Genomic DNA, 23,382 nt, shown 5'->3' with positions numbered 1-23,382 from the left:
TTTCCTTAGTGCGATAATGTTGCACTTTAACGTGTAATGTCTTAAAGGGACAGTCTACACCAGAATTTTTATTGTTTTAAAAGATAGATAATCCCTTTATTACCCATTTCCCAGTTTTGCATAACCAACACAGCTATAATAATATACTTTTAACCTCTGTGATTATCTTGTATCTAAGCCTCTGCAAACTGCCCCTTTTTTCAGTTCTTTTGATAGACTTGCAGTCTAGCCAATCAGTGCCTGCTCCCAGATATATTCACGTGCACGAGCACAGTGTTATCTATATGAAATATGTGAACTAACACCCTCTAGTGGTGAAAAACTGTTAAATGCAATCTGAAAGAGGTGGGCTTCAAGGTCTAAGAAATTAGCATATGAACCTCCTAGGTTAAGCTTTCAACTAAGAATACCAAGAGAACAAAACAAAATTGGTGATAAAAGTAAATTGGAAAATTGTTTAAAATTACATGCTCTATCTGAATCATGAAAGTTTATTTTGGCCTAGACTGTCCCTTTAAGTAACAGTACCTTACATCCTTAATAGTATCACTCGGGGTTCTCTCTGTATTTGGGTGGCTTTGTTTTATCGTAGCCGGCGTTCTCCAGCCGTTACTTTTTCTGTATGGTCACGTGACTCAAAGGTAGCCAAGTCCCTGAGCAGATCCTCTATTTGAAAAGGTGCTGAAATGACAATTCTTTGCTCGGATTTACTGAGTAGTGTTAATAAAAGAGTAAACGTTCTGCAACACAATATATTACCAAACTGTTACAGACCAGCTTCCAATCCGCTGTCTTAAGTCAGTTTTGTATCCGTCACTTCTCTACCCAGTATTCACCGGGTAGTCAGGATGGGTGAAAGACGTACGTTATCCTTCTTACAGGTATCACCTGGCAGTTTCAGAACAGCTTTGAATCCGCTGTCTGTATCAGTACTTCACACCCGTCACTTATCTACAGACAGCAGATTGTCCAACCTAAATCTTGCCCTAAACTTTTCTAAATTAACTACAGTATGTGTTTGGATCATGGAGAATTTTACATTTAATTCATATAAGCAATGTTCTTCTTCAAATAGGAGTTGTATGGGGATCTTCCGGGGTTTTTTGTTGGTTTTTTAAACATGTGCATCATGACACCACATTGTCGGACATATACCGGCACAGTGCAAGCCAAAATGGGGGTATGTATCTAGTTTTAAAAAAAATAATGTTTATTTAAAGGGTTCTTTGTACATAAAAACAGAATTATATTTTGTGTCAGCAGAATTTCTAAAAAAAATTGCTCCTAACAAAAAAAAAAATGTTTAATAAAAAATGCTGCTGCCCATCATGTGGAAAGGCTGGACAACCCAGATTTAAAAAATAAAAAAAACTATGATAGAAGGCTCACATTTATTAACTTGAAGGGGCATAAAAATGTCTCTTTCATGATTTATATTTACTTCTTATATAATTTGATTTGTTCTTGTGGTATCCTTTGTTGAAAAGCATACTTAAGTAGGCTCAGCAGCAACAATACACTATTGGGAGCTAGCATTCTGATTGGTGGTTGCACATATATGCCTTTTGTCATTTGCTCACCCAATGTGTTTAGATAGCTCATAGCAGTGCATTGCTGCTCCAAGAGAATGAATCAAAATTGGAAAGTTGTATGCTCTATTAAATTGTGAAAGAAAAGTTTGTGGATTCATGTATTTTAACAGACTCACTGCATATACATGTTTGTGCTGATTTAGATAGAACATACATATGGAAACAACTTTTCAATTCACTTCTATTAGCCATTTTACTCCTTTCTTGAAGAAGCAGCAATGCCCTACTGGGAACTAGCTGAACACATTGGTAAGCCAATCACAAGAGGCATATATGTGCAGCCACTAATCAGTAGCTAGCTCCCAGCTGCTGAGCCTATCTAGAATATGCTTTTCAACAAATGATACTAAGTGAACAAAGCACATTAGATAAAAGAAGTACATCGGAAAGTTGTTTAAATTTGTGTGCACTGTCTGAATCATGAAAGAAAATGTTTGGGTTTTAAGCAGGAAAATGTTAAACTCAATTATATCAAAGACTTCTCAGGTAGACAAATGTTATGCTTTTATATGCAACGGTATCATATAGAAAATAATAATCAATAGCCATAAAACATCCTTACAATCGATTTATTCATAACTTACAATAACTATAAAACCAACTCCCAATTATATTCAGCTGAGTACGTGACACCTATTTCCTATCTAGCAGCTAACTTCCTGTTTACATTATCTCAACAAATTCCACAGCATTCCACTATTATTTAGCAATTGCATCATTCATGTACGTATCCAACTCTACCTAATCACTGAAGAAAGCACTCAGACCTGCTAAAATGTAGTTTGTTCTTTAAAGGGATAAAAAAAACAGTACTCCTATAGTAAAAAAAAAATCTATTTTGTTATTTGAAATAGCCCTTTTGTATCCCACCAATACTGAAAATCTCAGTAAACTCTGCAGCTGGAATAAGGAGTCATTGGAAACACATTAAGGGGAAACCAGTAGTAAAGTACATTGTCCCTTTAAAGGGATAGTAAACCAAAATCTTTTCTTTCATGATTCAGATAGAGCATGCAATTTGAAGTAACTTTCTAATTTAATCCTATTATCAAATTGTCTTCGTTCACTTGGTATTATTTTTTTTTATTTTTTTATTATTTTTAAAAAAAGCAGGAATAAAAGCTTTGGAGCGGGCCTATTTTAGGCTAAGAACCTGGGTTGTGCTTGCTGATTGGATGGCTAAATGTAGCCACCAATCAGCAGGCCCTATCCAGGGTACTAAACCAAAAATAGTCCGGCTCCAAAGCTTTCATTCCTGCTTTTTCAAATAAAGATACAGAGAGAATGAAGAAAAAATGATAATAGGAGTAAATTAGAAAGTTGCTTAATATTGCATGCTCTATCTGAATCATGAAAGAAAATATTTGGGTTTACTATCCCTTTAAGTCGAAGTTGTTTATTGGGAAGTTAACAGGAAGTGTAAATTTGTGTACAAGGGGCATAAAAGTGCAAAAAGAATATGCTCTAATATGTTAGAAAATTTTATCACTACAATTATGCTTATTTATAACTGTGTTTAACCTCTGCAAAGAGGTTAAATACATAGTTAAGGTGATCTCCAGAGTAGCAATGCACGTATGGACATAGTTAAACACATTAGGTAAGCCAATGACAAGAGGCATATGTGTGTATCCACAGCTAGCTGACAATAGTGAACTGTTGCTCTTGAGACTAGAGATTCTTTTCAACAAAAGTATATTGAGAGAACACGTTCTCACTCATAATTTCATATTAATCCCCCATACATTTATAAAAACAAAAACACTGAAGGGTTCACACACGCAAAAGTTTCTTTTGGTATAATGTAAAAGATCCAAGGAGGTGTTACTAATGATCATTATTTAACACTCTTTACTCAACTTGGATTTTCTGCCATACTTTGGGCCAGATTACGAGTTGAGCACAAAATATCGCTTATGCTAAATCGATATTTGCGCTCAACTGAGTAATACCAGCGCATGGTAATGTGCGCTGGTTTTACGAGTTAGGTGCAATGCGGACACGACTTTGGGCAGCAAATGTAAATATATATATTTATGTGTTAATATATGTATTTACACATATTAACACATAAATTTATATGTATATAAGCATATACATATATATTGACTGGGAACAGACACTTGCCATAGACCGCAATGTTAGGGCACTTTTCAGTGCCGTTTTTTTCACACCACACCTGCCACTTTTAACCACTAGAAACTGCTCTGTGCGCTATTTTTTTTATGAGAGAGACTCTTTATTTTGGGGGCAATTTTAGGCCTAGATTTAGAGTTCGGCGGTAGCCGTGAAAACCAGCGTTAGAGGCTCCTAACGCTGGTTTTAGGCTACCGCCGGTATTTGGAGTCAGTGATTAAAGGGTCTAACGCTCACTTTTCAGCCACGACTTTTCCATACCGCAGATCCCCTTACGTCAATTGCGTATCCTATCTTTTCAATGGGATCTTTCTAACGCCGGTATTTAGAGTCGTTTCTGAAGTGAGCGTTAGAGCTCTAACGACAAAACTCCAGCCGCCGGAAAATAGCAGGAGTTAAGAGCTTTCTGGGCTAACGCTGGTTCATAAAGCTCTTAACTACTGTACCCTAAAGTACACTAACACCCATAAACTACCTATGTACCCCTAAACCGAGGTCCCCCCACATCGCCGCCACTCGATTAAAATTTTTTAACCCCTAATCTTCCGACCGCCACCTACGTTATACTTATGTACCCCTAATCTGCTGCCCCTAACCCCGACGACCCCTGTATTACATTTATTAACCCCTAACCTGCCCCCCACAACGTCGCCGCCAGCTACTTACAATAATTTACCCCTAATCTGCCGACCGCAAAGCGCCGCCACCTACGTTATCCTTATGTACCCCTAATCTGCTGCCCCTAACACCGCCGACCCCTATATTATATTTATTAACCCCTAATCTGCCCCCCTCAACGTCGCCGACACCTGCCTACACTTATTAACCCCTAATCTGCCAAGCGGACCTGAGCGCTACTATAATAAAGTTATTAACCCCTAATCCGCCTCACTAACCCTATCATAAATAGTATTAACCCCTAATCTGCCCTCCCTAACATCGCCGACACCTAACTTCAATTATTAACCCCTAATCTGACGACCGGAGCTCACCGCTACTATAATAAATGGATTAACCCCTAAAGCTAAGTCTAACCCTAACACTAACACCCCCCCTAACTTAAATATAATTTACATCTAACGAAATTAATTAACTCTTATTAAATAAATTATTCCTATTTAAAGCTAAATACTTACCTGTAAAATAAATCCTAATATAGCTACAATATAAATTATAATTACATTGTAGCTATTTTAGGATTAATATTTATTTTACAGGCAACTTGGTAATTATTTTAACCAGGTACAATAGCTATTAAATAGTTAAGAACTATTTAATAGTTACCTAGTTAAAATAATTACAAAATTACCTGTAAAATAAGTCCTAACCTAAGTTATAATTAAACCTAACACTACCCTATCAATAAATTAATTAAATAAACTACCTACAATTACCTACAATTAACCTAACACTATCCTATCAATAAATTAATTAAATAAACTACCTACAATTACCTACAATTAACCTAACACTACACTATCAATAAATAAATTAAATACAATTGCTACAAATAACGACAATTACATAAACTAACTAAAGTACAAAAAATAAAAAAATATTTACCAACATAAGAAAAATATTACAACAATTTTAAACTAATTACACCTACTCTAAGCCCCCTAATAAAATAACAAAGACCCCCAAAATAAAAAATTCCCTACCCTATTCTAAATTAATAAATGTAAAAGCTCTTTTACCTTACCAGCCCTGAACAGGGCCCTTTGCGGGGCATGCCCCAAGAAAATCAGCTCTTTTGCCTGTAAAAAAAAACATACAATACCCCCCCTCCAACATTACAACCCACCACCCACATACCCCTAATCTAACCCAAACCCCCCTTAAATAAACCTAACACTAAGCCCCTGAAGATCTTCCTACCTTGTCTTCACCATCCAGGTATCACCGATCCGTCCTGGCATCCGGTGCTGAAGAGGTCCAGAAGAGGCTCCAAAGTCTTCCTCCTATCCGGCAAGAAGAGGACATCCGGACCGGCAAACATCTTCTCCGATCAGCCAATAGAATGCGAGCTCAATCTGATTGGCTGATTGGATCAGCCAATCGGATTGAACTTGATTCTGATTGGCTGATTCCATCAGCCAATCAGAATATTCCTACCTTAATTCCGATTGGCTGATAGAATCCTATCAGCCAATCGGAATTCGAGGGACGCCATCTTGGATGACGTCCCTTAAAGGAACCGTCATTCGTCGGGAGACAACGGAAGAAGAGGATGGATCCGCGTCGGCTGCTTCAAGATGGACCCGCTCCGCACCGGATGGAAGAAGATCGAAGATGCCGCTTGGAGAAGATGTTTGCCGGTCCGGATGTCCTCTTCTTGCCGGATAGGAGGAAGACTTTGGAGCCTCTTCTGGACCTCTTCAGCACCGGATGCCAGGACGGATCGGTGATACCTGGATGGTGAAGACAAGGTAGGAAGATCTTCAGGGGCTTAGTGTTAGGTTTATTTAAGGGGGGTTTGGGTTAGATTAGGGGTATGTGGGTGGTGGGTTGTAATGTTGGAGGGGGGTATTGTATGTTTTTTTTTACAGGCAAAAGAGCTGATTTTCTTGGGGCATGCCCCGCAAAGGGCCCTGTTCAGGGCTGGTAAGGTAAAAGAGCTTTTACATTTATTAATTTAGAATAGGGTAGGGAATTTTTTATTTTGGGGGTCTTTGTTATTTTATTAGGGGGCTTAGAGTAGGTGTAATTAGTTTAAAATTGTTGTAATATTTTTCTTATGTTGGTAAATATTTTTTTATTTTTTGTAACTTAGTTCTTTTTTATTTTTTGTACTTTAGTTTATTTATTGATAGTGTAGTGTTAGGTTAATTGTAGGTAATTGTAGGTAGTTTATTTAATTAATTTATTGATAGGGTAGTGTTAGGTTTAATTATAACTTAGGTTAGGATTTATTTTACAGGTAATTTTGTAATTATTTTAACTAGGTAACTATTAAATAGTTCTTAACTATTTAATAGCTATTGTACCTGGTTAAAATAATTACCAAGTTGCCTGTAAAATAAATATAAATCCTAAAATAGCTATAATATAATTATTATTGATATTGTAGCTATATTAGGATTTATTTTACAGGTAAGTATTTAGCTTTAAATAGGAATAATTTATTTAATAAGAGTTAATTAATTTCGTTAGATTTAAATTATATTTAAGTTAGGGGGGTGTTAGTGTTAGGGTTAGACTTAGCTTTAGGGGTTAATCCATTTATTATAGTAGCGGTGAGCTCCGGCCGTCAGATTAGGGGTTAATAATTGAAGTTAGGTGTCGGCGATGTTAGGGAGGGCAGATTAGGGGTTAATACTATTTATGATAGGGTTAGTGAGGCGGATTAGGGGTTAATAACTTTATTATAGTAGCGCTCAGGTCCGCTCGGCAGATTAGGGGTTAATAAGTGTAGGCAGGTGTCGGCGACGTTGAGGGGGGCAGATTAGGGGTTAATAAATATAATATAGGGGTCGGCGGTGTTAGGGGCAGCAGATTAGGGGTACATAAGGATAACGTAGGTGGCGGCGCTTTGCGGTCGGCAGATTAGGGGTTAATTATTGTAAGTAGCTGGCGGCGACGTTGTGGGGGGCAGGTTAGGGGTTAATAAATGTAATATAGGGGTCGGCGGTGTTAGGGGCAGCAGATTAGGGGTACATAGGGATAACGTAGGTTGCGGCGGTGTACGGAGCGGAAGATTAGGGGTTAATAATAATATGCAGGGGTCAGCGATAGCGGGGGCGGCAGATTAGGGGTTAATAAGTGTAAGGTTAGGGGTGTTTAGACTCGGGGTACATGTTAGAGTGTTAGGTGCAGACGTAGGAAGTGTTTCCCCATAGGAAACAATGGGGCTGCGTTAGGAGCTGAACGCTGCTTTTTTGCAGGTGTTAGGTTTTTTTTCAGCTCAAACAGCCCCATTGTTTCCTATGGGAGAATCGTGCACGAGCACGTTTTTGAGGCTGGCCGCGACCGTAAGCAACTCTGGTATCGAGAGTTGCATTTGCGGTAAAAATGCTCTACGCTCCTTTTTTGGAGCCTAACGCAGCATTTGTTTGAACTCTCGATACCAGAGTTCATTTTATGCTGCGGCCAGAAAAAAGCCTGCGGAGCGTTAACAGCCCATCTACCGCCAAACTCCAAATCTAGGCCTTAGAAAATTAACGAGAGATCTGATCTCTGGTTAATTTTCTGAGCGCTAATTGCTACTGCGAGCTTGCGGTAGCAATAACCGACCACTTGTAATGGCTGGTTATTTATCATGTGCATGCAAATTTGCCCCTTTGTGTGTGCGTGATACATTAGCAATCCACTTGTAATCTAGCCCTTTATCTTTCCATTAATCTGATCTCACACATGTCTTTGAATCCAGGAAAGTACGAATAAGATCTGAAACCCAGAGCCATATTAAACACTGTAGAAGGTGATTTTATTATTAATAATAATAATAATAATAATAATAATAATAAACAGCAACTTATATATCACTTTTCTTCAAGTTGGACTCAAAGTGTTTATTTTATAGCAGGTGGTAGGTGATTATATAGCAGAACAAGAGTTGCATCTGTTTTGGTAACCAATGAAATTCATTTCCAAAACCTGTCACAAAATACCATACAAAGCCATGCATAGACAACAGAATGTATGTGAACACTGAATGCATACAACGTGCTGGACTACAGGTAATGTAAACTAGCTTCCTTGCAGGCATTGTCCTAACCTGAATTTTGCTTTATATGTGATTGCACCATTTATTTATTTTTTTTAATGGAAAAAAAGGAACCATATTTTTGTAACATAGAAGTTATTAATAAGAGTAGGGAGCACTTTATAAAAAGTTTATCACTGATTTCAGAGTATTCGCAGGAAATTTCATTTAGAGAGTCTCACATTAAGTTATTGAACAGAGCGTACTTGACTCCGCTCTCTATGTCAAGATGGAAGAAGGCAACAGCAATGAAATGTACAAGATGTGGTTTATTAGAAGCAGATTTGATTCATGCCTTCTATTCCTGCCCTAAGATCTATCAGTTTTGGTGTAAAATAGAATATTGGCTCAATAGATTTCTTCCAAATAAGATTAAGCTAAAGAAACAGCAGGTTATTTTTCTTATTCAAGAGAAAGAGGTACAAAATAAGAAGCTAGCCAATACAGCAATTCTGGTAGCGAGACAATTAATTTTGAGAAATTGGAAAGCGAATAAAGCACCAAATGTTTCCACATTTAACAAAAGTATGCTCATTCAACTAGCATTAGATATTAAAGACCCGCTGATCTTTTTGGAGAATAAACTAGAAAAACTTATGATGAAATGGGAGAAATTCCTATTGTCACAGCCGCGGGAGATACAAAAACAAATCATAGCCCCACTGCAAGACTCTCAGACATTTCACCAGTTAACCTTGCTAAATAAAAACCAACATTTGGCTATCTGAGTGAATTGTGGGAATGGGGAGCGGGAGGATTTCCTCTTTTTTTTTTTCTTTTTTTTTTTCTCTCTTCTTTCCCTTTTTTTTTTTTTTTTCTTTGTTATTGTTGTGTATTATGATGGTTCACTGTCGCTGTCTGTGTTTTTGGTTGTTGTTTTGTGAGGTTTGTCCGTGTGATTGACACGCCTATGGTGTGTAGGTAATTTGGAGGATAATATAAGGGTAAAAATACATAATAATTATAGGGTGGTACAGGTGCACTAGAAGGAAAGGGGAAAGGAAATGAGGTATTTAGGGGCGATTTTGATAATAGAATTTTAGAGCGCTAGAATGTGATACTTTATCAATGTTCAGGTATACACCCTGCGAGGTGAAAGGTAAGCCCGATTGAGAGGCTGTTTATATTTTGTTTATGTTGCCAACAGGTTAGGAAGTAGACAGTTTGAGTGGAGATCTGCTGATCTGCTACCCCGTCGGGGAAAATGTTTATTTGGATTTGTATCTCCTTTATTGTTATTTTTTATAAGATGAAACGTAAAATTACTTGAAAGATTTGTATCTTTACCTTTGTATGTATCAATAAAAAAAAAAAAAAAAAGAGTAATAAGAGTCTCTGTATATTGCCAAACACTGATAAATATGTACAGTATTTTTATTTAAAAAAATCCATTTAGGTTTTGGATACGGCTGTCTATTTTATGTTCGCAATTTTCAGAAAAGTAGAAAACAGCTCAATTGCTGTTGGTGCACGGAAGTCTCACCAATGAACCAAACAAAGCAGATTCCAGCCTCCAAGATATAAAAGGACCTTTATTTTAATAAAACAGGGCCCATAGGGAAAGTGCTACAACGTTTACCTAATTTGTATCTTTTTTGGTTATATAGTATTTCACTTTTCTAAAGTCAAATATGTACAGAATTAAGGTCACATATACGTTAGTTGGCACAGTCATTTCTAACAAATATTCTACAGTTGAAAGAAATATTTTAGCCACAACAGTGATGACATAAGTCCTAGCCTTCCACATATCAAATGTTTGATAAAATGAGTACCAACTATAACTTATAAAAATGGTTATCTTTAGACATTTATTTTCAAAGCTGTGCTGTAGAGCATAAAGCACTATTATATTTATAGGCAACACTAGGACAGGACCTATATTATCACTGTGAGCTCTAACAGGAGGGATGGGTGGGCAATGAAACACAACAAATAGTGTTTAGGCCATTGACTGGTGCTATAAAAGGGTGCAATTTAAAATAAATATATGGTTTAGAAGTTTTGTTTTAAAAAAAAAAAGCAAAAAAGCAATGTGTGTTCTGCACATAAGCCAATAAGCAATCAGTCCTTAAGGCTAATTTATAAACAGATATGCACGTCCTTTAACCTTAAAAAAGGTTGAAGGGATATTCCAGTCAAAATAGAAAACCACATGGATGCATTTCGGTTTTGAACAGAAGCAATTTTGTAATATACATGCATTAGCAAAAAGGCTTCTAATAAAAGCTATAGCTGTTTCAAAAGTGTATTTAAGTATGCCCTGTGCACCAGCATTTTAAACACAACACTAGTGATGCCTCGAATTGTTCGCCGGCGAACATAGCATGTTCGCGTTCGCCACGGCGGGCGAACATATGCGATGTTCGATCCGCCCCCTATTCGTCATCATTGAGTAATACTTTGACCCTGTACCTCACAGTCAGCAGGCACATTCCAGCCAATCAGCAGCAGACCCTCCCTCCCAGACCCTCCTACCTCCTGGACAGCATTTATTTTAGATTCATTCGGAAGCTGCATTGTTAGTGAGAGGAGGGACAGTGTAGCTGCTGCTGATTTAGTAGGGAAATCTATAGCTAGGCTAGTGTATTCAGTGTCCACTACAGTCCTGAAGGACTCATCTGATCTCTGCTGTAAGGACAGCACCCCAAAAAGTCCTTTTTAGGGCTGCTTTTTTTTTTTTTTCCTGTGTAATCTAATTGCAGTTACCTGCCTGCCAGCGTGTGTGCCCAGTGCCACCACTCATATCTGGTGTAACAGTAGTGTAGATTTAAAAAAAAAAAAACACTTTTTTGACTGTGTTAAATAATAGCAGTCAGTTTCCTTCACACGTGTGCGTTTCAGTGCCTGCCTGCCAGGGCACAGTGTCACCCCAGTGCAACACATATCTGGAGTAACAGTAGTGTACATACCTGATGTTTTAAAGCACCTTATTCCAAACAATTTAGGAATGTTTGGTTTTAATCCATAAAGGGCATAAATCACCTGACTCTGCATCAACTATGTAATTTTCCATGGGAGTTTTGCCATGGATCCCCCTCCGGCATGCCACAGTCCAGGTGTTAGTCCCCTTGAAACAACTTTTCCATCACTATTGTGGCCAGAAAGAGTCCCTGTGGGTTTTAAAATTCCCCTGCCTATTGAAGTCTATGGCGGTTCGCCCGTTTGCGAACAGTTGTGGAAGTTCGCGTCCACCGTTCGCAAACGCAAAATTTTAGGTTTGCGACATCACTGCACAACACTTGTTCAGAGAGCATAAGGTGCTTGTACCATCTGGTAATAACTTAATTTGTTAATTGCTAACATGATACAGGCCCCACTGATTATCTAATCAGCTGCATTATTTAAGATGTGGGTGCAGTGAAAATATCTAGCTATGTTTCACATGCACCTTTAGAGAAAAATGTTAACACTAAAACAGTAATAACTCTTAATAGAAGCATTTGTTCCAATACATGTATATTGCAAATATGTTTCTCTTCAAAGATGCAATAAATCTATGTGCCTTTATATTTTGACTGGAAAGTCCCTTTAAGTTAAAGCGGTTTTGATTTTGAACAGTGGTCTTTCATATGCATTACAGTAATTTATAGAGTTTATAGAGTAATCAAATTTTCCCATTGGCTGATAGATTGTTTGGGGTTCATATAAAAGCACTTTTTTCACAAATCCAGCGAGTGCATGCTTGGTTTGAATTTTGAATTTATAATTGTCTGCACGCTGGTAGATGCTGTTTGAGTGGGAGTGCGCTCTTTTTTGCAATATATATATATATATATATATATATTTTAACCCACAGAAGAGCACTCTCACTTCAAAGTCAAAATGCCAGGGTGCTAGCAAACTATGAATAAAGGTAGCAAGAACTTGCACTCACTGGTCTTTTCGCAAAAAAAACAAAACACTTTTTAATGTAACATTTCGGATACTCTATCTCCGAAACGTTACATTAAAAAGTGTGGGTTTTTTTGAGGAAAAGACCAGTGAGTGCAAGTTCTTGCTACACATATATATACATATATATATACACACATACATACATACATATATATATATATATACATACACACACACACATATATATATATACATATATACACACACAGATATATATATATATATATATATATATATATATATATTTATATTTATTATTATATTTTTTTAAATGTTTTCTTAATCCAAGTAATCCATTTTATTTACTTGATAGGAGATAAACTACCAGAAAACTAATGACAAGTTAGTGCAGTACTTAGAGTTGGAAATGACCTCAAAAAGTCTCAGAAATGAAAAACCTCTTTATGGGATGAATCATCTTATTTGGCAATATTTTTCATTAGAAGCAAAACATTTTAATGAGAAAATCCTTTTTGTGGTAATGCTACATAATTCTATGTCATGAAAAATGACAAATACTACTATGACGTTTGCTATTTTAGTATTAAACCAAGAGAGATCACTATGAATTGTGAGTAAATTGAGAATCCTTCAATTTTTTCCAAAGTAATAAAATTACCTGGCCCATTCCATCTCTGGGGTTCATCTGGGTTCTCCAAGCTGGCTGGACTTGAGGCAATAAGAGGTGACTTTTCACCTTCCTGAGAATCAACCTCTGTATTGAAAGATAAAAAAGAAATATTTCATATATCTGGTGCACTCAGTAAACCAGTATATCTTTCACTAAAATGAGATTATAGGGTAATATTTTAAGTGGCATGGGCAGACAGATTAGTTTATTTAAATTAATGGCTTTGAACTGACAAATAATATTTTCAATATACAGGTACTTGTTAATCCATTCCTGTCACTTTAACTTGAATGCAAATCATTTTAATATGTGTGTTTGTTTAGCAGGTGCACCCAACACCAGAAATTGTGACTAGATGAATTATTCAACAAAAATGCAGTGTGTTTCTGTTACTTAGCTTTGCTTTAGTAAAATTGTGGTGTCAAGTAATTACACCAAGAGATATCAGCAAGTGAGTTACTATCTCTGTAAACGCATAAATCATAAGCTATATTATTATTATGTCAATAAATTAAAAAAAAAGATGCATGGAAGATCTCCCTCTTTCCTTACAAATAAGGCTAAACATGATGATGTTCCAATCTATTAGTTTAGAGATATTTAGTCACAGTTTTCACCAGCCAAAAATGTATTTCTATTTCGAGTTTGAGAATCCCATTTCAACTGTTTAAAAAAAAAAAAAAAAAAAAAATCAGCCAAAGATATTTCAAAGTTTGCTAGTAAAGAAAAGGACAACCAGAGCATCATTTTGGATGTCTGTACCCAGTGAGTATACAGTTTGTTTGCTGATTTCCCTTTAAGAGTGGGCTTGCTGATGCAAAAGTATGATTTTATGTCTGTCAAATTCTATGATCTTTGGCATTTTGAATGGAATGATGTGATTGAAAGTTGGTCTTATTAGCAAGCTTCCAATTAATTAAACTCATACCACATGTGTATTTAAAGCTCAAGCATGTGTTGCACAAATAGAGCTTTTTCACAGCAGTCATTTTGACATGAAATAATCAGACAAATACAGGTGTTAGCAATGACATTAATACGGATTCCTTTCCATTTAGGTTTATGAGAGCCAGGTTCCTGCTAGTGTTCAAGTGTAAGGGAGGTCACACTAAATACTTGACACTTTAGCCTATAGATATACACATACATATATACATGCTTTATTAGTATTTTAATTCATTATTGTTTTTAATGAGATATTGTACTGTATCCCACATGCATATATGTTGTCCTGATATACAAATTATAATGATATGTTTATGCATGCATATGTTTTATATTAATGGTTTATTAATTTGTGCTTTATCTGAGGAAACTGCTTGCAAGCAGAGAAACACGTTGCATTACATTAAAGGGAGAGCTACACCAGAATTGTTATTGTTTTAAAAGATAGATAATCCCTTTATTACCCATTTCCCAGTTTTGCATAACCAACACTGTTATAATAATATACTTTTAACCTCTGTGATTATCTTGTATCTAAGCCTCTGCAAACTGCCCCTTGTTTCAGTTCTTTTGACAGACTTGCAGTCTAGCCAATCAGTGCCTGCTCCCAGATTACATCACGTGCACGAGCACAGTGTTATCTTTATGAAATATGTGAACTAACACCCTCTAGTGGTGAAAAACTGTTAAAATGCAATCTGAAAGAGGTGGGCTTCAATGTCTAAGAAATTAGCATATGAACCTCCTAGGTTAAGCTTTCAACTAAGAATACCAAGAGAACAAAGCAAAATTGGTGATAAAAGTAAATTGGAAAAGTGTTTAAAATTACATGCTCTATCTGAATCATGAAAGTTTATTTTGGCCTAGACTGTCCCTTTAAGGGTTAACCAATTTGTTAATATCCTTTTCTTTGTGTGTCTATATTACCTTTTTAACCACTTTTTGTTGATTAAATTTATATTTAACATTCAACAAACCGTTTGGTTCCTGTTTTGCTACCTTCAAATTGGAGTTGCAGATTTCTGGAGAATAGTGAGCTGAAGCACTACAAATCTTATGTCTGCGTCTATAAGCACAATAGAGTGCTGGTACCAAATGTGAGTACCCTGTATATATTTTTATCAATAGGAGTACCATTTGGAATTGCTGATACACACAGGAGACCCCCCTTTTCATTTGTTCCACTGGTAAATACTAGTGTTTCTATCAATTTAATTTAAAAAATACCTTATTGCAAAAAATGCTAACCATCATCTGAGCCTTCACCGAGTCATAATGAAATTTTTTTTTTCTTGGTAAAAATATTGTGTAGCATATTATTGTTTTAAGATATTTGTGTCCAATTTTAGTGTGTTACTTTCAATAAGAGTGGTTATTTTATTGGCTTGCAGGTTTTTCAATTCAGATTAATGCATAAAATAGTCTAATTATGCAAAAAAAAAAAAAAAATCATTTTAAAATAAATTGGAAAAAAAAGACATTTTCAGTTTCCGGCTAAGTGCATCCTGGATTTTTGGATTCGGTCCAGAATTTCCATTTCGGTGCATATATGTGTATTCATGTGCATGAATACGCTTATATGTTGGAAAAACACCTATGAATTTATCTGGATTCTCCCCAAAGCTATCCAAAATATATAAAGAAAAAAAAGAAGCTTTCATACATATATAATGAGCCAAAGAAGACTAGATTTACTATTTCCTCTTTTCAGATCATTAAAATGCTACACTTTATTCCAATTATTAGTGTTCTGTACAAACTCTGTGTGAAGATTTGCACCCAATGGGTTTTCTTTTCCTTTTTACATCGCATCATAATGTCAAATCAAATTCTAATCTTGCAGCAGCACAGAGGTTAACAAGGTGTCAGGGCACACTGCTTTCCTAGTCGTACTCCTAGCAACAGGCTGATAATAATTCTCCCCATTAGCTGCGGTTAAAGATGGAGCGATAAAGCTATCTGCATATGACAGTGCTGCTGATTAGTGCACAAAGTGCATGTTTGCATATAGCCCTGCCACGATAACCGAAACTAGCACAGATCGATAGAGCCCATAAATGCAGACGTCAGAATTATTAATGGAAGAAAAATTATCATCATATTGATCAGAAATCATCACCTCACCCCAAATTTCTTCTACTTTGGGGCAAGTATATAAAAACATTGAGCTACAAGATTTAATAACTATTGTGCTGAAATTTAAACATAGGATTTGTAGAAAAAAATAGACATTTTCTGTGTACAAAATAGCAGAATTAACAATATTAATAACACATTTTCTAACTCATGGAAATGACTTAGACTTTATGGACCTACAATTCATTTGAAGTTGCTGAAAGGCAATTTGGCAACACCATTACATAGGACCAAAAACTATACTTTAGATTTTTTTTGTTTAAAGTGAAATCTATTTCATATAGAAAAATGTCAGACAAAAACCTAAACAGCATTTCTAGTATGATCAGCTTTAAACGGGGACTGAACAGAAATTAGTTATGAGAAAAAAGAAAAAACGCTCCCTCTCAATATTTGCTCCTCATAGAGAAATCTGCTACCTGATCTCACCCCATTAATCACACACCTGCCAAGTCCCTGCCTGGTTATAAGCAATTTGGACAAAGGGTTTCTCCTAGAGGACATAGAGGCGTCTCCAAATCCTATTCATATCAGATGATCAACTTTGCCCTCCCACAAAATCTCTGTCAGCTAAGGCTTGGGAAGGGCATTTGTAAAGTCAGCAGGGCTCAAAATGATTGTATTTAGGTGAACCAATGCAACTCTATTCTGTAGATATGACAATATACTTCCCTTATGTTTTTTTTGTTTGTTTTTTTAAAACCAACACTGAGGACGGCCCCTGTTACTGATGAAGTGACAAGGACACTATGATGATGATGTTACTTTCATTAACCTGCACTCTACAAATTTGCAGAGAACAATATGGGCCCCATTTATAAAACTGTGCACATACAAATTGTCTGCTTCTGCCGCCCACAATTAACAGTGCACAAGAGTGTGCATGTGCAGCCACTGCTCTAACACACCAGGTATTGTCAATAATAAAGACTGCTGCTTCTTCACTTGCATGAACAAGCCTGCACCACAAGCACCCCCAAGCTGCATCTGCAGTTTAAAGGGACATGAAATAAAAAAATCTTTCACAATTCAGATAGAGGATGCAATTTTAAACAATTTTTCAATTTACTTCATTTTTAGTCTTCTTTGCTGAATGAGCAGTATCACACAACTGGGAGCTAGCTGAAAACATTGGGTCAGCCAATGACAAGAGGCATATATGTGGAACAACCAATCAGCAGCTGCTTCCAGTAGTGCATTTCTGCTCCTGAGCCTACCTATGTATGCGTTAAAAAAAAAAGATAAGATAACAAAGCAAATTAGAAAATAGAAGTACATTTTTTCATTGCACTCTATCTGAAATGTGAAGTAAAAGTTTTTGTTTTCAAATCCCTTTAATAAATGGAGCCATTTATGATGTCTACACTGGCCATTATCAAACTCATTATCTGCTATTAAATTTAATCTTTTATTGATATCTCGAAGGTTTTAGGTTATCTTTATACTTATACAGTCAATCCTAACAAACCCTAACTTAAGAAAAAAATGATGAAGTAATCATCACTTAAAGGGACACTAAACCCAAATTTTTTCTTTCATAATTCAGATAGAGCATGCAATTTTAAGCAACTTTCTTATTTTCTCCTATTATCAACTTTTCTTCGTTCTCTTGCTATCTTTATTTAAAAAGCCGGAATGTGATGCATAGGAGCCGGCCCATTTTTGGTTGAGAACCTGGGTTATGCTTTCTTATTGGTGGCTAAATGTCAGCTAGCAATAAGCAAGAGCTATCCATGGTGCTGAACCTAAAATGGGCTGACTGCTAAGATTTATATTCCTGCTTTCTAAATACGGATAGCAAGAGAACGAAGAAAAATTGATAATAGGAATAAATTAGAAAGTTGCTTAAATTTCATGCTCTATCCAAATCATGAAAGAAAAAATGTGGGTTTAGCATCAATTTAACTACAAATCGGGACATGTATATATGTACAACGATAAATATATACATACACATGGCAACAAAAATATCACTAAAGTTTACTAGTCTGGAGGAAAAGTTATTGGTCCACTCAATGTTTAAATGACCATGATAGTGTTAAAATGACATGTTGTAAAGTAATTTTAACACTAGTGATGATGTCATGCTATTTGATTAACCCTGCATAGCAGCAGAAATCAACCTTCAGTGGGGGCTTGGAAGAGATAGGGAGCCCAGCCCATTTCAAACTGTGTTCCTGCTGCTGCTTGAAAACACAACTATAATGAGTTTACACACCTGAATATATTGCCCTTTAAAGGGCCATAATAGTAAAAAAATGACATGTTCTAAATCGTTAAAGCATGTAATTGACCCTACACTACTATGTGTTTAGCTGCTGCAAAGGGGTTATGCGCACAGTAGAAGCGCTGCTTGGGAACCGCAGTGCACTTCTGGTCCCAAGCAGAAAATTACACTGATCCAATCAGCAGTGCACACTAGTCATATGGCCCAGCTGTGCAACTAGCAGTGCTGATTGGGTCAGTGGCAGTTACCACTCAGCACCTGCAGTGCTCTCTATGCGATTAACCCCTGCATTGCTAGTGTTAACTTTTTACTATTTTAGACTGTGTGTGTGTGTGTGTGTGTGTGTGTGTTTAAAAATGGTATCTGTTTAATATACAGATCTTTTGGGGGAGGGGATTGTAATTTTTAAGAGAACTTTTAATTAAACTGCACACACAATTTAAAAATGTTATCACTTTGCATATCATAAATAATGTAGATGTATGCGACACATGTATATATAATAAGCATAAAAACAGGTAAAGGGTTTCTCTTGTGACAAAGAGCATGCACTCTATTATTGATACCTGAAGCACATGGAGATGAAGGGATTTGGCCAAGGTCACAAAGGGAGGGTCTTGAGCAAGCTTCTTCTGCTTCCTGGTCCAATGAGCGAGTCACTGAGCTGCTTCTATTTCCTAGTAGTAATCACAACAAAACATGTGATTAATAGGACTTATCACAGTGGGAATTCAATGCTGTCTGGCTAGAAATCAGTTTTGAATGCTGGACTTTAATATGTGAGATTCGGATCTGATTTGTTAAAAATTCCCATGTTCTATGCAGTTAAACTAAAAATAGTAATTTGGCAGGTAATTATCACAATGATATCTTAGAGTTAAGTGCAAAGAACAAAAAAGTCCATGTATGGCAAATTAGGAAACAACACATTTGACCTTCAACTTTAGTGGCTTAGTACTGTCCAAGAGTTGCAAAATACTTTAAACAATGTATTTCTATGAAATCCTTGAAAAATGTGGTGTTTTTCTGATTTTGTAAATAAATAAAAAAAAATGCAACTTGCATGATTCAGATTGAGCATACAAATTTAAACAAGAACATTCCAATGTATTTTTGTCAGATTTGCGTCGTTCTCTTAATATCCTTTGTTGAAACACATATCTAGGTAGGCTCAGGAGAAGCAATGTACTGCTGGTGGTTGGCAGTTGCACATTTATGCTTCATCATTGGTTATTTGATTCAGTATTCAGCTATCTCTCTGTACAGTATTGCTGCTCCCGAGCATGTTCTTCAACAAGGGATATCAAGAGTACAAAGCAAATGCGATAATAGAAGTACATTTGAAAAGTGTTTAAAGGGACACGCAGGTTTTATTAAATTTTCATGATTCAGATACAGCATGTAATTTTAAACAACTTTCCAATTTACTTCCATTAAAAAAAATGTGCACAGTCTTTTATATTTACACTTTTTTGAGTCACCAGCTCCTACGGAGCATGTGCAAGAACTCGGACTATACGTATATGCATTTGTGATTGGCTGATTGCTGTCACATGGTACAGGGGGAGTGGAAATATACATAACTTTGAAATGTGTTAGAAAAAAATCTACTACTCATTTGAAATTCAGAGTAAATGCTATTGTATTGTCTTGTTATCTTGCATTTGTTGATTATGCAAATCTACTGTGTTTACTGGTCCTTTAAAATTGTATGTTCTCTTAGTAAAATCAAAATTAAAAGGATAGTAAACCCCAAAATTTTCTTTTATGATTCAGATAGAAAATACAATTTTAAACAACTTTCTAATTTAATTCTATTATCAAATTTTCTTAATTCTCTGGTTATCCATTGCTGAAGGGACAGCATTGCACTACTGACCAGAAGCTAAAATGATCTATTTAGCCAATCACAAGAGACAAATGTGTGCAGGCACCAATTAGCAGCAGCTCCCACTAGTGTATGATATGTGTGTAATTTTTTTTTTAACAAGGGACACCAAGAGAACGAAGCACATTTGAAAATAGAGGTGAATTTAAAAGTGTCTTAAAATAACCTGCTCTATCTGAATCATGCAAGTTTAATTTTGACTTTCCTATCCCTTTAAGTATAAATGATTCAGTTTCTTAAAAACTTTCAAAACATTTAAATTAATTAATATCTTGTTTGCTACACGTGTTCTTCAGTAGCTAAATTCCACACAATTTGCCACAGAGATGCCAATCCGGACTTGTTACTGAAGTAGAGAAGACTAGCCACTGTCATTATGTGAGCAAAAACACTATTGTTTTGCAGTTCCTTATCTGATGAAGTCAATCAGGGACAGACATGTGGCAAGGTTAGGCTTGTAAAGCCTTTCAGTTGTCAGAATTACAGAACCCTTAAATTTCAGATTTAAATTAGAGGAAAAGTATATTGCAATGTTTATATTTTTTTGTTTTTTTTACTACGCATAATTAAACATATATTCAAATCTAAGAGTGTTTACTGTCCCTTTAATGTGTTGGAAAGATGAAAAATTCTATTCTCTTTCTCCAACATAGGTGTGTCCGGTCCACGGCGTCATCCTTACTTGTGGGATATTCTCTTCCCCAACAGGAAATGGCAAAGAGCCCAGCAAAGCTGGTCACATGATCCCTCCTAGGCTCCGCCTACCCCAGTCATTCTCTTTGCCGTTGTACAGGCAACATCTCCACGGAGATGGCTTAGAGTTTTTTAGTGTTTAACTGTAGTTTTTCATTATTCAATCAAGAGTTTGTTATTTTCAAATAGTGCTGGTACGTACTATTTACTCAGAAACAGAAAAGAGATGAAGAATTCTGTTTGTATGAGGAAAACGATTTTAGCAACCGTAACTAAAATCCATGGCTGTTCCACACAGGACTGTTGAGAGCAATTAACTTCAGTTGGGGGAACAGTTTGCAGTCTCTTGCTGCTTGAGGTATGACACATTCTAACAAGACGATGTAATGCTGGAAGCTGTCATTTTCCCTATGGGATCCGGTAAGCCATGTTTATTACGATTGTAAATAAGGGCTTCACAAGGGCTTATTTAAACTGTAGACTTTTTTTGGGCTAAATCGATCGATATTAACACTTATTTAGCCTTGAGGAATCATTTATTCTGGGTATTTTGATTTAATAATATCGGCAGGCACTGTTTTAGACACCTTATTCTTTAGGGGCTTTCCCAAAGCATAGGCAGAGTCTCATTTTCGCGCCGGTGTTGCGCACTTGTTTTTGAGAGGCATGGCATGCAGTCGCATGTGAGAGGAGCTCTGATACTTATAAAAGACTTCTGAAGGCGTCATTTGGTATCGTATTCCCCTTTGGGTTTGGTTGGGTCTCAGCAAAGCAGATACCAGGGACTGTAAAGGGGTTTAAAGCTTAAAACGGCTCCGGTTCCGTTATTTTAAGGGTTAAAGCTTCCAAAATTGGTGTGCAATATTTTCAAGGCTTTAAGACGCTGTGGTGAAAATTTGGTGAATTTTGAACAATTCCTTCATGTTTTTTCGCAATTGCAGTAATAAAGTGTGTTCAGTTTAAAATTTAAAGTGACAGTAACGGTTTTATTTTAAAACGTTTTTTGTACTTTCTGATCAAGTTTATGCCTGTTTAACATGTCTGAACTACCAGATAGACTGTGTTCTGAATGTGGGGAAGCCAGAATTCCTATTCATTTAAATAAATGTGATTTATGTGATAATGACAATGATGCCCAAGATGATTCCTCAAGTGAGGGGAGTAAGCATGGTACTGCATCATTCCCTCCTTCGTCTACACGAGTCTTGCCCACTCAGGAGGCCCCTAGTACATCTAGCGCGCCAATTCTCCTTACTATGCAACAATTAACGGCTGTAATGGATAATTCTGTCAAAAACATTTTAGCCAAAATGAACCCTTGTCAGCGTAAGCGTGGCTGCTCTGTTTTAGTTACTGAAGAGCATGACGACGCTGATATTAATATCTCTGAAGGGCCCCTAACCCAATCTGAGGGGGCCAGGGAGGTTTTGTCTGAGGGAGAAATTACTGATTTAGGGAACATTTCTCAGCAGGCTGAATCTGATGTGATTACATTTAAATTTAAATTGGAACATCTCCGCATTTTGCTTAAGGAGGTATTATCCACTCTGGATGATTGTGAAAATTTAGTCATCCCAGAGAAACTATGTAAAATGGACAAGTTCCTAGAGGTGCCGGGGCTCCCAGAAGCTTTTCCTATACCCAAGCGGGTGGCGGACATTGTTAATAAAGAATGGGAAAGGCCCGGTATTCCTTTCGTCCCTCCCCCCATATTTAAAAAATTGTTTCCTATGGTCGACCCCAGAAAGGACTTATGGCAGTCAGTCCCCAAGGTCGAGGGAGCGGTTTCTACTTTAAACAAACGCACCACTATTCCCATAGAGGATAGTTGTGCTTTCAAAGATCCTATGGATAAAAAATTAGAAGGTTTGCTTAAAAAGATGTTTGTTCAGCAGGGTTACCTTCTACAACCCATTTCATGCATTGTCCCTGTCACTACAGCCGCATATTTCTGGTTTGATGAACTGCTTAAGGTGCTCGATAGTGACTCTCCTCCTTATGAGGAGATTATGGACAGAATCAATGCTCTCAAATTGGCTAATTCTTTCACTCTAGACGCCTCTTTGCAATTGGCTAAGTTAGCGGCTAAGAACTCTGGGTTTGCTATTGTGGCGCGCAGAGCGCTTTGGTTGAAATCTTGGTCGGCTGATGCGTCTTCCAAGAACAAGCTACTAAACATTCCTTTCAAGGGGAAAACGCTGTTTGGTCCTGACTTGAAAGAGATTATCTCTGATATCACTGGGGGTAAGGGCCACGCCCTTCCTCAGGATCGGCCCTTCAAGGCAAAAAATAGACCTAATTTTCGTCCCTTTCGTAAAAACGGACCAGCCCAAGGTGTTACGTCCTCTAAGCAAGAGGGTAATACTTCTCAGGCCAAGCCGGCTTGGAGACCAATGCAAGGCTGGAACAAGGGAAAGCAGGCCAAGAAACCTGCCACTGTTACCAAGACAGCATGAAATATTGGCCCCCGATCCGGGACCGGATCTGGTGGGGGGCAGACTCTCTCTCTTCGCTCAGGCTTGGGCAAGAGAT

The 23,382-nt window shown here is 36.8% G+C and overlaps 1 protein-coding gene across 2 annotated transcripts in view; it reads right to left on the bottom strand.

The window, feature by feature from the left end:
• ZFPM1 (zinc finger protein, FOG family member 1) overlaps window positions 1-23,382 on the bottom strand; it is a 260,259-nt gene that overhangs the window by 100,829 nt on the left and 136,048 nt on the right. For both annotated transcript variants that reach the window (XM_053701292.1, XM_053701284.1), the window contains 2 exons: window positions 18,836-18,946; window positions 12,950-13,045 (listed from right to left, as the gene is read on the bottom strand). In XM_053701292.1, the coding sequence (XP_053557267.1) occupies window positions 12,950-13,045; window positions 18,836-18,946 (207 nt within the window). The remainder of the gene's footprint in view (window positions 1-12,949; window positions 13,046-18,835; window positions 18,947-23,382) is intronic.

This window comes from Bombina bombina, chromosome 1, assembly GCF_027579735.1.
Source record: "Bombina bombina isolate aBomBom1 chromosome 1, aBomBom1.pri, whole genome shotgun sequence".
NCBI classification, from domain to species: domain Eukaryota; kingdom Metazoa; phylum Chordata; class Amphibia; order Anura; family Bombinatoridae; genus Bombina; species Bombina bombina.
Note: the sequence above shows the minus strand (reverse complement) of the source record. Positions and strands in the feature narration are given on the sequence as shown.